This window comes from Carassius auratus, unplaced genomic scaffold (genome assembly GCF_003368295.1).
Source record: "Carassius auratus strain Wakin unplaced genomic scaffold, ASM336829v1 scaf_tig00005843, whole genome shotgun sequence".
In the NCBI taxonomy this organism is placed as follows: Eukaryota; Metazoa; Chordata; class Actinopteri; order Cypriniformes; family Cyprinidae; genus Carassius; species Carassius auratus.
Genome location: NW_020523703.1, coordinates 1 through 12,952, shown reverse-complemented (window position 1 = coordinate 12,952; position 12,952 = coordinate 1). Strand labels below are relative to the sequence as shown.

The 12,952-nt window shown below is 35.3% G+C and overlaps 2 protein-coding genes across 2 annotated transcripts; one reads left to right on the top strand and one right to left on the bottom strand.

Annotated features, from left to right (window-relative positions):
• Positions 1-2,860: 2,860 nt before the first annotated feature.
• On the top strand, positions 2,861-5,290 carry LOC113071059 (molybdate-anion transporter). Its single transcript, XM_026244426.1, has 3 exons — positions 2,861-3,022; positions 3,376-3,463; positions 3,572-5,290. Exon 3 carries the CDS (start codon positions 3,650-3,652, stop codon positions 5,093-5,095), a length of 1,446 nt encoding a protein of 481 aa, XP_026100211.1. The 5' UTR covers positions 2,861-3,022; positions 3,376-3,463; positions 3,572-3,649; the 3' UTR covers positions 5,096-5,290.
• Positions 5,291-5,967: 677 nt separating this feature from the next.
• LOC113071060 (ganglioside-induced differentiation-associated protein 1-like 1) lies at positions 5,968-12,729 on the bottom strand. The gene is made up of 5 exons (XM_026244427.1): positions 12,540-12,729; positions 9,904-10,077; positions 9,281-9,375; positions 9,011-9,125; positions 5,968-7,924 (listed from the first exon to the last, which is right to left on the bottom strand). Exons 1-5 carry the CDS (start codon positions 12,643-12,645, stop codon positions 7,581-7,583), a joined length of 834 nt encoding a protein of 277 aa, XP_026100212.1. The 5' UTR covers positions 12,646-12,729; the 3' UTR covers positions 5,968-7,580.
• Positions 12,730-12,952: the final 223 nt, after the last annotated feature.

The window sequence follows — 12,952 nt, the reverse complement described above, 5'->3', positions numbered from 1 at the left end:
ATTTCTCTCAATGTGCACACTTTTATAGCATTATGTGTATTGGGATCGCAAACCATTTGAGTCAGTTCGGGAGTTCGTAGCGGGATCGCGAATCATTTGAGTCAATTTGGGGATCGCGAATCAGTTGAATAAGTTCGGGAGTTCGTAGCGGGATCGCGAATCATTTGAGTCAGTTTGGGGATCGCAAATTATTTGAAACAGTTCGGGAGTGCATAGCGGGATCGCGAATCATTTGAGTCATCTGACTCCAGTTTGGGAGTTGGAGCGGGATCGCGAATCATTTGAGTCAGTTCGGAAGTTCGTAGCGGGATCGCGAATCATTTGAGTCATTTTGAGGATCACGAATCATTTGAGTCAGTTCGGGAGTTCGTAGCGGATTCGCGAATCATTTGAGTCAGTTTGAGGATCGCGAATCATTTGAATCAGTTCGGGAGTTCATAGCGGGATCGCGAATCATTTGAGTCAGTTTGGGTTCGTAAATCATAGCTGTATGTGGATAGGCATTTGTAACTAATTTAGTAGCTAGTTATAATTACATTTTCCACGCTTGTTTAGGTGTGAAATGTGAACTCGTATTTTTTGTTTTAATGATGTGCCTTTTAACAGTATCAAGTATATTCAAAAACTAAACAAATCGTGCCTAAAAAGTGCATGCATCTAGGCTAATATAAAGTTACATGATGAAGTCATACTATTGCGCATGTGCATTTTGAGTGCGTTCTTTCACTGCATTATTCGGTGTATTCAAATGAATTTATGAATGCATGTGAATGATCACAAAATTCAAGATATGAACCCTTTGTGCCAAAATGGTTCTTTCTTGTCATTATAGAATCTTTTTAGCATGAAAGGTTCTTTGGAGCTGAGTAAAGAACCCTATGGTTCTATATAGAACCCCAATGATCCCTTTCTTCTAACAGTTTGTTGCCATAAGCAGGGTTGGTTCTAGGGTAAGTGGAGATCCATGTATGTGACTTTTTATTTTAATAAATCAGAAAGATTTACCTAGTTTAAATATACAAAAACAATAAAAACAAATTTAAAACATTTTATTTAAAGTTTATCCCTTGTATCCTGACACATATGCTGATGTTGACTTTCACTTTCACTTTCACTTTCACTTTCAAACGCAGGGCTCTATACACTTATATTTTTGAAGGAGGACTTACACAGCACTTACAAATTGCATAAATAATCATAAGAAGGTTAATGTATCAAATATACAATTTGGAATAGGCTACAGAAATATGAAATTATGAAAAAAAAATTAGAATGGTACTTTGCCACTAGGTGGCGGCATGCCACTGCCTTAATGAGTGACTCGGTCAGTCATTTAATCAATGGATTCGTTAGAAACGGATGATTCATTCAGAAAAAAAAGTGTGTGTGTGTGTGTGTGTGTGTGTCCCCTACAGACTGTGCTGCGCAACCGTTAACTGTTCGATGTTCAAAATGTGACGTTAAATCAGACACAATTTAAAACCGAAAAATAAATATAAAGGTTACAGATACCTGAAGTAAGCTGTTGTATCTTGGCATTCAAGTGTTTTGGCTGGGGGGTTTTACTTCCTTTTTTTAAGAAGAAGAAGATTAATTTTGAAATATCCATTTTAATTTTCGAATAAATTGATCTAGTAAAATACTACACGCCAACAAACCGCCTGCCTCCAAAAGATCTCACTTCATTGGCTGGATCGTACAGACCCTCATCGATGGTTGGCCAGTTTACATGTCAGTTAAAAGCACTAGACTCAGTGGGCGGTTTTCGTCGGATGTGAATGACAACGCGTACTTACTTGGGTAAATTTACAGACACTGTGGACTTGAGTCGAGAGATATTTATTTATTTATTTAAATTCTAATATAAATTACTTTATTGGGCATGAAAACTCATTGATGGCATGGTGGTAATAAAAACATTCGGGGCTCCAGCCCTTCTTTTACTGTCTATGCTCCAGCCCCCTTAGCCCACCCCTAACGCCGCCCCTGCGTTCAAGTTTTGTTTGTGTAATTAAAGCTGTGCTCTTTTGTTTCTCTAAAAACACAGTTTTCACTGTTCCACTGGTTTGATGTGTCAACTAACGTCACAAAAGTGTTTACACATGCTATTCTGACATTTATTATTATTTTTTTTAATTTAATTTAATTTAACTGACTTTTTTTCATTATTTGCTTCACAAAGTAATTTATCTAAAATTATTTATTTAACGATGAACATGGTAGATGACATTTACAACACGTTTGAAATTATTGCTTAAGTTAATTTGCCCTAAATAAACAAAATATACAATATTTTCTCACTTTTTTTACGTTTCGTCAAAATAACTTTTGTAAACCGTGCATGATATAAATGTTCTGTATATTCTTGCCTTAAATTTATTTTTCTTTAATTTGATACAAAATTTTCACATTTATTTCAAGACACAAACATGTGCTACACGGATACGGCTGTTTCATTGTTAAATTTATTCCATGATTCCATTATTATTACCATCATCATTTTACAATAAAATTATTATTATAATTTTCAATGGCTGGTTTTATTTTGTACGATTAAAAAGTCTGGGACAACCGAAATATAATACTTATAAATAAAAGGCACTGAATAAAAGATGACGTCATGGTAAAAAGTTATATGTTTTTTATCTTTATCTGACGCTTTCAAATTTACAAAAACAAAAATAAACGATTTATCCAGAGTTGCTGAGTAAACCTGATGTTGCGTCGTGGTACACAGCCTAATTAATATTCACATCGCTTAGTGACCAATCAAAAAGTGGTAAAATGTGAACGCCGGGATACGTAATTAATATTCATGAGCTAAGCACAGGCGTCCTTCGTGTGCTTTGCGTCGTGTTTGAGTAACCCGGAAACACACACACGGATGTGGTAGAGGAGGTAGGCGAATATTGAAGGCGTTTATGCTGCAAAGTCATCTGAAATCATTGCATAAAAACACATTTTATCTTCCAAACTCAGCGGAGACTTTTTTCAAACCCTTAAGGAGAATGTTAAAATTAAGGTATGTGTATTTAAAGCGCTTAACCTAAGAGTTATGGATGTTTAAAGCTTAGTCAACAACTCCTGTTGAATTTCAAAAATGGCATTGTTTTCAATAGCATAAATTAAAGCTCGTTCTCTTTCTCTCTCTCTCTCTCTCTCTCTCTCTCTATATATATACATATACATATATACACACACACACACACACGTACACACATATACAAGTGTGTATGTTATTGGTCTGTTCCTGTGATCACGGAACATAATGATTGAATAATGAATAATGATTATTTTAACATTATGTTTATGTAACATTATGTTATTTTAACATTTAACATTAACATTTAACATATAACTTGTGCTTTATTTCAGAAGTCAACCCCTTCAGTCTGTTATGATGTTTGGCTCATCCAGGAGTTAATATTTTTTGAATGCCACATGATGAAGAATGTAACTTTTGGTAAGACATTTTCTGGTAAAAAACAATTGTTAATATTTGATTAACATTTAGCTCTTGTTATGCACTCATTACACCATTTTTCATACTTCGTTTCATACCTTCTTGCAGATGAGTTTCACTGGACCAAGAACTGTATGAGGATGCTGAATTAAGATTTGGGACTTCTCCGGTCACCTTTTGTCCATCATGTTTGTGACAGCATACCTTGCATTTATAGTCCTGACGGGACTGTGTGTGACTTTAGAGATCACAGCCCGCCGACTCAACTCGTCCCAGGCCACACAGACAGCGGTCGCCAATCCGGCTTTCCGTCAGTTCCAGAAGCTCTTTCTGAAGGCATATCTCCTGGCCCTCTGGGCAGACTGGCTACAGGGACCTTACCTTTATAAACTCTACCGACATTACAACTTCCTGGAGTCTCAGATTGCCATCCTGTACGTATTCGGCCTGGCTTCTTGTGTGCTATTTGCTCCAGTGGCCGGATGGCTACCACAGTTTCTGGGGCGGAGACAGACGTGTCTCCTCTTCTGCCTGACTTATTCTGTCTGCTGCATTACCAAGCTGTCACAAGACTATTTTATACTTATACTAGGACGTGTTTTAGGAGGCCTGTCCACCTCTTTGCTAACCACTGTGTTTGAGGCCTGGTATGTGCACGGTCACGTTGACGTCCATGATTTTCCCAAAGAGTGGATTCCTGTTACCTTTGGTAAAGTCGCAGATTGGAATCATGGACTGGCAGTAGGTGCCGGGCTGGTGGCAAACTTGTTTGCCGAATGGCTTGGGTTAGGACCGGTTGCTCCATTTCTCCTGGCGATCCCTAGCCTTGCTGCCTGCGCCTGGTTTGTGTTGTCCGAATGGGGTCAGGAGGATAGACAAGAGGGTGCCAGTGGAGACAAAAATGCCCCCCTTCTCAACCCTCTACATGCCCCCAAGTTGCAAATGTCAACATGGGCCCGTTTTTGGCGAAGCTGTCTGGACGGGCTGCGCTGCTTGCTGTCGGACCGCCGTGTTCTGCTTTTAGGTGGCGTTCAGGCTCTTTTCGAAAGCGTGCTCTATATTTTTGTATTTCTTTGGACACCTGTACTGGACCCACATGGTCCGCCGTTAGGAATTGTGTTTTCCTGTCTAATGGCGGCCAGCATGGCTGGTTCCACACTTTTCCGGCTGGCCACGTCAGCCCCATATCGACTCCAACCTGGTCATCTGCTCTGCCTAGCTGTTCTGCTAGCTTTCTTCTCCTTCTTCATGCTGACATTCTCCACTGTGCCCGGTCAGCCCCGGCCGAGGGAATCTCTGCTAGCCTTCCTTCTGCTAGAACTAGCCTGCGGGCTTTATTTCCCAGCGGTGAGTTTTCTCCAAGGCCGAGTGGTTCCCATGGAGCGCAGAGCCGCCGTGCTGGCCTGGTTTCGTTTGCCTCTTCACCTCCTTGCTTGTCTGGGGCTGCTGGCTCTTCACGGGGAGGTATCTGGGGCCGGTGCGGGGGAGGCTGGCAGTGGCACCAGACACATGTTTGCAGGATGTGCGGGGATGATGCTGGCCGCTCTGCTTGCTATCGTCAGCCTTTTCACCTTGGGCAGGAATGATGCCGACCTGAGACTAGAGGGGACCAAATTAGAGGGAGAAATCTGAGTTGTAACAAGATGGACACTGGATTTCAATTTCAATAGGAGGACTTTGGTTTTATATGCTGTTCTTTTTCTTTATGAATGCTGTTTTAGTTAAATAATTGTATTCATGGGTTAAACAAATCATAAAGTACATGGTTTATTTTTTTCTTCTGATTGCAATGTTAATAGAACCAATAAACTCTTTAAAATCTGCAAATGTTTTTTTTTTTTTTTTTTTTATCAATCTGCCATCCAGCCAGAAAAGCAAGAACAGATGTTTAATTTTATGCTTAATAGGAATGTAATCTTGGATTTAATATTTTTTTGTCCACTTATTTTGTTTTGAATTAGAACAGTTTTTGTATTTCTTTTTAGAACTAACTGATCATGGGACTCATTGATCTGAGCTTATCCTTCTCCATTTTTGAGTAAAAACAAGAATTTTTTTGGATAATTTGGAGGTGGAGAAAAAAAAATGGAGGTGCATAAAGTCAGATTAGAGAGGCCCACAATTGATCAGTTCCAAAAAGAAATACAAATCCTGTGCTAATTGAAAGAAAACAAGTTGATAAAAATATTGAATACAATATTCGGTAATAACATAATTAAAGATATGAATCTTTTTGTTATTATTATTATTTATACAAAAAATGACCAGGAACTCCTGGTAAATGTAACAATGTAAAAAAAAAAGTACAAAAATGTTCACATTTTTGGTTAGGAGTTGTTTTACCCATTTGTCCAATGCGATAACATTAACTAGCATTTTTGAGTATAAAAATATCCTCTCTGGGTTAAAATGACCAAAACACCACAAGAGTGTTTTTTAAAATGGCGGTAACCTGGGGTTAAGTGCATTGTGAAAAGCCATAGAAATGTATTTCTTATTTTAAAAAAATGAGTCTATTATTGTGCTGCACACAGACCATTACACAGAGGTTAATGTAAGCATTTTCTTTTATTGAAATCAATGGCAACTGAACAAATTAAGGCTCGTGAACAAACATTTTAGAAAGCACTGTAAATAAATGCATATTTTAAAAATATAAAAATAAAAATTACAAAATAAGAAAATCTATTGTGAATGACCACAGACATCAATATATTTCTCATGTATTTAACTTCCAGTCATTCCGGTTCAGAGTAGGCATCACCACTTATCGCAATTCATAACAAACATCCCAGATTAAGTACATTTCTATGTGAGAATCTACGTGCCGAGAGATTAATCTCAGAAATTTTACTATACATTTGTTGTGGTTATAGTATTGAAAATGAGTAACAGCAGTACATAAAATGAAATCATAGAGTATTAATGCATCTTCACAGTTGTATATGGCTTGTGTGTGAGGTGGTATAGAACTCTCATACAATGTTTATAATTCAGGTATATTCTTGTGTTTACTGCATGGCAAACATTTAATGTTCTCTCACAGTTTATTCTAAGTCAAGTTGAGTTTAATGTACAAGTTAACAATACTGGAAAACTTACAAAGAAAGAAAAACGTATCATTTTCTTTGGTTATAAACCCATTAAATTAAATAGTGGCATGCAAGGGATATACTAGTTTAAATGATCAACTGATTTTTATTATAAGTTATTCTATTGAATATCAAGATTCAGGCTCAGAACTGGAACTTGACATTGACATTTTATTCCACCTCCATTTCAAGAACTTTACTCATCAAGTTACTCGGTAGACTTTTGAGGACTTTGCTAGTGATGAAAAAAAAAAGAAACAATTAAATAGGAAAGAAAATGCTCAGATTGGCAGTTTTATGAGGAACATTCTGTTCTCTTCAGTGTTTTTGGTTTTTGCATTCTTGGTAAAGTATAATATTCAGAAAATGTAGGCCTGTAAAGTGTTTGCAATCACTGATTCTTCACCGAATGCCGAAACAAATAGTTTCAGACCAGAAAATTGTCATGCTAACAGCGATGTGTTGCATTCTGCTAATAAACAATGTTTCAGCGGTGATCTGCACTAAAAAGTGAATCTTTAGATACTGAGAAATTTTCAGAATGGTTTAATAATTCTAAGTTTCTAAAAATCAGAAATGCAAAGTGTTTGGAAACCCATCAATTGCTGATAATAAAAAAATAAGAAACATTATTTTGGGCTTTAAGTTGGCTTGGCCTTTGTGCTGTACCATATAACTGACCTAACCTACAGGTGTCCTAAATGGCAGAATGTGCAGTGTTTATAATCTGGACAGAACAACAGAACATAGTAATGCTGTATGCAAGCCTAAAATGAATAAAATAAATAACCAGTAAATCTTAAAAATAATAAAAAATAATCAAGGCATTCATTACCAGAGAAGGTGCTGTTAAGAAGAATTCCTAGTCTTGGAATGTTCTCATTATATATTTATTGAATTATTCACCCAAGTAAGTAATAGTGTTAATCTCTGTATATTGTCTTGTTTTTCCTGCTCTCGCAAAACAGTGTTACTGAAAGTTCGAGCATCATACACAGACACATAACACTACAAGAGCACATTCACTACATGTATTTCTTTTTTAAAAACCAATAGGCAAAATAACCCATCCCCCCGAGAGAGCCCATTAAGAAGGATGCACCAAAGAAGGATGGCGGCTTCTTTTTTACCATTCGGAATGCGTTGGGTAGAACCGCAGAGAGCAGGGTCGTGTGGATGTCCCCCAACACCTTGCGGAAAGCGTAGCGCTTCTGCACCCGCTCAAAAAACGACTGCAGGTTCGGACGGCTTCCGTCCTCCCAGTATTTCTTTGAGAGTCCCAAGAATTTGAGCCTGTGTAATGTGGCTCCAAGACAAATATCAGCTAATGTAAAAGTAGGTCCACAAAGCCATAATTCACACGTTTGACCTGTGTGGAACAGACATACGACTTTTAGATATTCTTTAAGAAGAAAGATCAAAAACAGACGTTCTCAAAGCAGGGTTATTATAGTAAACTAAAACTTAATAAACCTCTAAACAATTTTTTTTTTTACTTAAAATAAAATAAACTTAAACTGGAAATAAAATATGGGGGGGGACTTGTTTTGATTTCAGCTATAGTTGGAAAAGCAATATTCCTCTTTTTTTATGTAGTTAATAATGTACTCAAATAACTAAAATAGAAAAAACCACTAACCTATAAAAATAATGCAGTATTCACAAAGGTTTATCAAAGATAGTGTTTTTAAAAAATATTTTTTATTTTATTTTAATAATAAATTGAAACAAAATAAAACTATTTTACACTTATTTTATTTCAACTTATTTTATTAATAAAACAATATAAAATAAGATTATTAAATAAGGTTATTCTATTTATTAATTATTTATATTAATTTCTTTTATATATATATATATATATATATATATATATATATATATATATATATATATGTTTTCTTTTTTTTTTTTTTCAAATATGTTTATTAAATAAGATTATTTTATTATAATATGATTATATTTTCCATTTTTTTGTTTAAATAAAATAACCAAAATATGTTTATTTTATTAGTATTCTAATATTGTCACATTGGGTTTCCATGTCTTTTATTTTGATATTTAGCCATGTTTCATGTTCCTGTCATGTGATCCTGCAATGTGGTCCTTTCTTCATGTGTCTTGCTTTTATTGGTTTATTATCTGTTCTTGTGGTTTTTGTTCTGCTTTGTGATTGGTTCCTTGGTTGCATGTGTCATGTCCCCATTGGTTGGTCTGTGACTTGTGACTTGTTTTGTTTGGTATTTATAGCCCTCGTGTTGCCATTGTCTCTTGTTGTGTATGGTTCATGTAAACCTATGTTGATGAGTTTGTTTCTGTTCATGTCAAGTCTTTCTTTGTATTTTGGATATCACTTTGTTTAATAAACTGCACTTGGGTTCATCACAACTTGCCTTCAGTGGACTAAACTGTTACAAATATTATTTATTTGAACTGTAAAATTTACAAAACTTACCTTGATATTCCAGTTTTCTTTTTTCCAGCTCTGCCTCTACTTGGTCTAGCACCATTGCCAACTCACCAAGAATTTTTTTCAGGTAGTTCACATTGTCATGGTCCAAGATCTTCGCCTACAAAAAAGAAGGATTCAAAACGAGGTCAATCTATTATTTTATTATCATATTAAGATATTACTGTAGTTTAATCTTATATTTCAGCTAAGACAAAATATATGCTACAGTATGATCCTGCGATACACATGTACGCACTGAAACTGCCGACTCACCATGAGCTTTTTCTGCTTGGAGAGGTATGGTTCTGTCAGCTGGGGTTCCTCATGGTCCAACTTCATCAGTTCAGATGCTGCATTGGCCAGATGTCCTGACAGAAATCAGACCGAATTGTCTAATTCAGTGAAAGAGCTTTCATCTTGTAACATATTTACACTGTAAACCCCCAAAACCGAGAAGTATCCATGTTTTGTAAAAGAGTTATTTATAGTTAACATTGTCAGGCAGCACATTGTGTACTTGGACTGTTTTCTGTTTCCTGACGACTAATTAAGGAATCTAATAAGACTTTACACATAAAAGCAAAGCAGTTGATAAACAACGCCTGTCATAAAAACTTCCTCCGAGTCATGAAATAATTTATTTTGCTGCAACTCATTGGCTGGATCAGCTCTTTGGCTTTATTTGTGATGTAATGTAAATCCACTTTCGATGAACTCCATATAAATAGGCCAGCATTAGAGCATTTTGCTTCAAAACTTAAATTCTGAGAAATAGAGGGATTCCCAGATTTAGCAGGTTTTGCAAAAGAGTCAGGTGCTTTGCTTTCTGTGCATTTCACAATGAAAAATGTTCTTTAATAGGAATGAATGGTGCACTGAATTGTAGAATCACTTACTACGTATTTCAGCAGTGGCGTACTTTGGGATCATGGAGTCGGTTGTGAGTTCAGGGTGCAGGATGCATCCATGTGTGTAAGCGTCCATAGGCAGCCCATCCAGCAGCTCTCGGTACTGATGTACCCTTGCATACATGGGAGTTCCTTCATCTGGAATCAGCTGGGCTACTGTGTCTGACAGAAAAAGATTTCTGAATATACATAAATACAGCCATGACTTTTCTGATGTTGTCGTATAATTAACCTGCTTGCCTCCTTAATTTCAAAATGGCCAATGACCGACCTTTCATACACAACCAAAAAATATAAATTTAACCAGAACACAAGAAACTGAATCGTCAAAACTTAAGTGTGTTGTTTTTTGTTTTTTTTTGCAAGCAATATTTATATCACAAGCCACTGATATTAACCCTGTAAAGCCTACTGTATCATGTGTTATGTTAATTTCTAAAGCCTCTAAATTATTAACATGATCAAAAACAGATTTTTATAAAGTAAACCTAGTAAAACCTTTAACATTGTTAGTAATATTTTTAGATGAACACTTACTGGACTGACACAATTTAAGTTAGCTTGATTATCCATACAAAAATGTGACTATTAAATATGATACATCAAGCTTTTGATGAATGTTTATTTGTTCATCTCTCAGTCATCACTGTATTGCATTGCATTATATGATTCCCCCCCCCCACAATTTAAAGTACAGAGCCTTAATCATAAAATAAGGAATTTCAATATCTTACTAAGACATATTATTGGGAGATATAAAGTGACAATTGATATTTATATGCAAGTTGTCTGTTATACTGTTTATAACAGTCTCATTGATTTATATCAGAATTTTATCTTAATTGTTGGCCATATAATTATAAACATATAAATATCAGCAACTGCATGTCCTCCATACACTCGAGTCATACTATATGAGTCATAAATGCCCGATGTAGTAATAAAAAAAAAAAACACATTCCTGATAAATTTGCGTCTGGACACTCTAAAATGTAAAATATATTCCAGAAATGTCTGCTTGGATCTCTTTCAGTGAGATTGAGGGATCATGCTCAGCTGAGCTCTTATCATTTAAATGAGGGAGTGATCTTGGATCAGATATGAGCTTCAGTGAAACACCCCTCACACTCAGTCTGTGAAGACATTCAAAATGACACACAGCCATGCAGCCGTGTGAGAGAAAATAAAGTGCTCTACACTGATTGTGGTTAAGCATTTGTATTGCTCACACAGGGCTATGGACGAAACAAATGTAGTTATCTTTAACACTCTATGGCATGATGGTCCCAGTGTTATTTTAGTTTCACTTTTTTCAGAGATACTAGTAACATTTTTATTCATTTTTTAATAGATTTTATTGTATCTATTTAAAGTTTTAGTAATTTTGTTGTTTTTGTAATTTTTAGTAGTTTTTACAGTATGTCTATATAGGTTTTATTACTTTTTATTTCAGTTTAAGTTATTTTAGAACACCAATTTCAACTAAATTAAAAATGAGAAATATCGCCTTGGCACCTAGCTGAAATAGTTTCGATTTACAATAATAACCTTTGATATGTCAACACACATTGCACTGTTGACTTGAAACACAAAAAAAAGAAGAATAAAGATTGAGAAATGTGAGTATTGTCACCAATAGGGTTGCTGTTAATGTGTTTCCTCAATGGGAATTTTTATTGATTATAATACTGCCATTATTTATTTATTTCAAACGTTTATAGTAACCATAACTGTGTTAGCATATATAATTATTGAATAGCAGTTAAGCATTATGATGTAAGTCATACAGAAAGTTTGGGATTGCCAGAATTTCCAAAATAATTTCACATGAATTAGTTAGAAGAAATTGATTGTTCTTAAAGTAGTTTGTTTGTTTTTTGTCTTGGTACACATTTGCCATTCAGCACTAATTATTTATTTAGGTAACACTTTAGATTTTTCCCTGAACAAACTCTTAATTTGGTGCTTATTAATAATTAGTAAGGTAGTTGCTAAATTAAGATATGAGGTAAGATTAAGCAATCTAAACTATGGTCATGCAGAAATAAGCATCAATATGTGCTTTATAAGAACTAATAAAATGCTAATATTCTAATAATATGCATGCTAATGAGCAACTAGTTAACAGTGCAAACTGGTCCTTAAAAAAAAAATTATTTTATTTTTTACAAAATTTGAACTTTATATATTTAAATCTGTGTGTGTGTGTGTGTGTGTGTGTGTTGTTTGTGTGTGACATATCAGGACACAACTCTGTATAATGACATGGGTATGACACAGGTATTACAAGAGAGGGTGACTTATGAGGACATAACCCATGTCCCCATTTTTCAAAACGCTTATAAATCATACAGAATTAGATTTTTTTTTTTTTTTTTGAGAAAGTAAAAATGCACAAAGTTTCCTGTGAGGGTTAGGGTTAGGTGTAGAGTTGGTGTAGGACGATAGAACATACAGTTTGTACAGTATAAAAACCATTACGCCTATGGGATGTCCCCACTTTTCACAAAAACAAATGTGTGTGAAAAAAAAATTATAATGCATACCAAAGAGCTGGTACAATAACAAGCAAGGTCTCTTTACTCTTGTGCATTAGTAAGTGGTTTGAGTAATGCCAGCCATACCTCCGATAAAGCTGGTCTCTATATAATCAATGATTTGGTTGTAGTCACTGACAATGGTGTCTCCGTGGATGAAAACCGGCACTTCTTCCCCTAGGTTGAGCCTCATAAACCAAGGCTCCTTGTGCTCAGTGAGAGGCAGACTGACATCCCGTTCTTCACACAGCAACCCCTTCTCATTGATCACCAGACGCACCTGCCACAAAACACACACACACACTGTGAGACTCTGAGAGCTTGAGGATTTTGGACAAGGGTAAACTAAAACTGAAACTAAAACCATAATAATAATAATAATAATAAATAATAACATTTTCATTACTTGTAAAAAAGAAAAACATTTTTTAAACCAACTTAACTTGGTGTAATAAAATAACAAAACAAACAGCAAAATTACTAAAACATAATGAAAACTC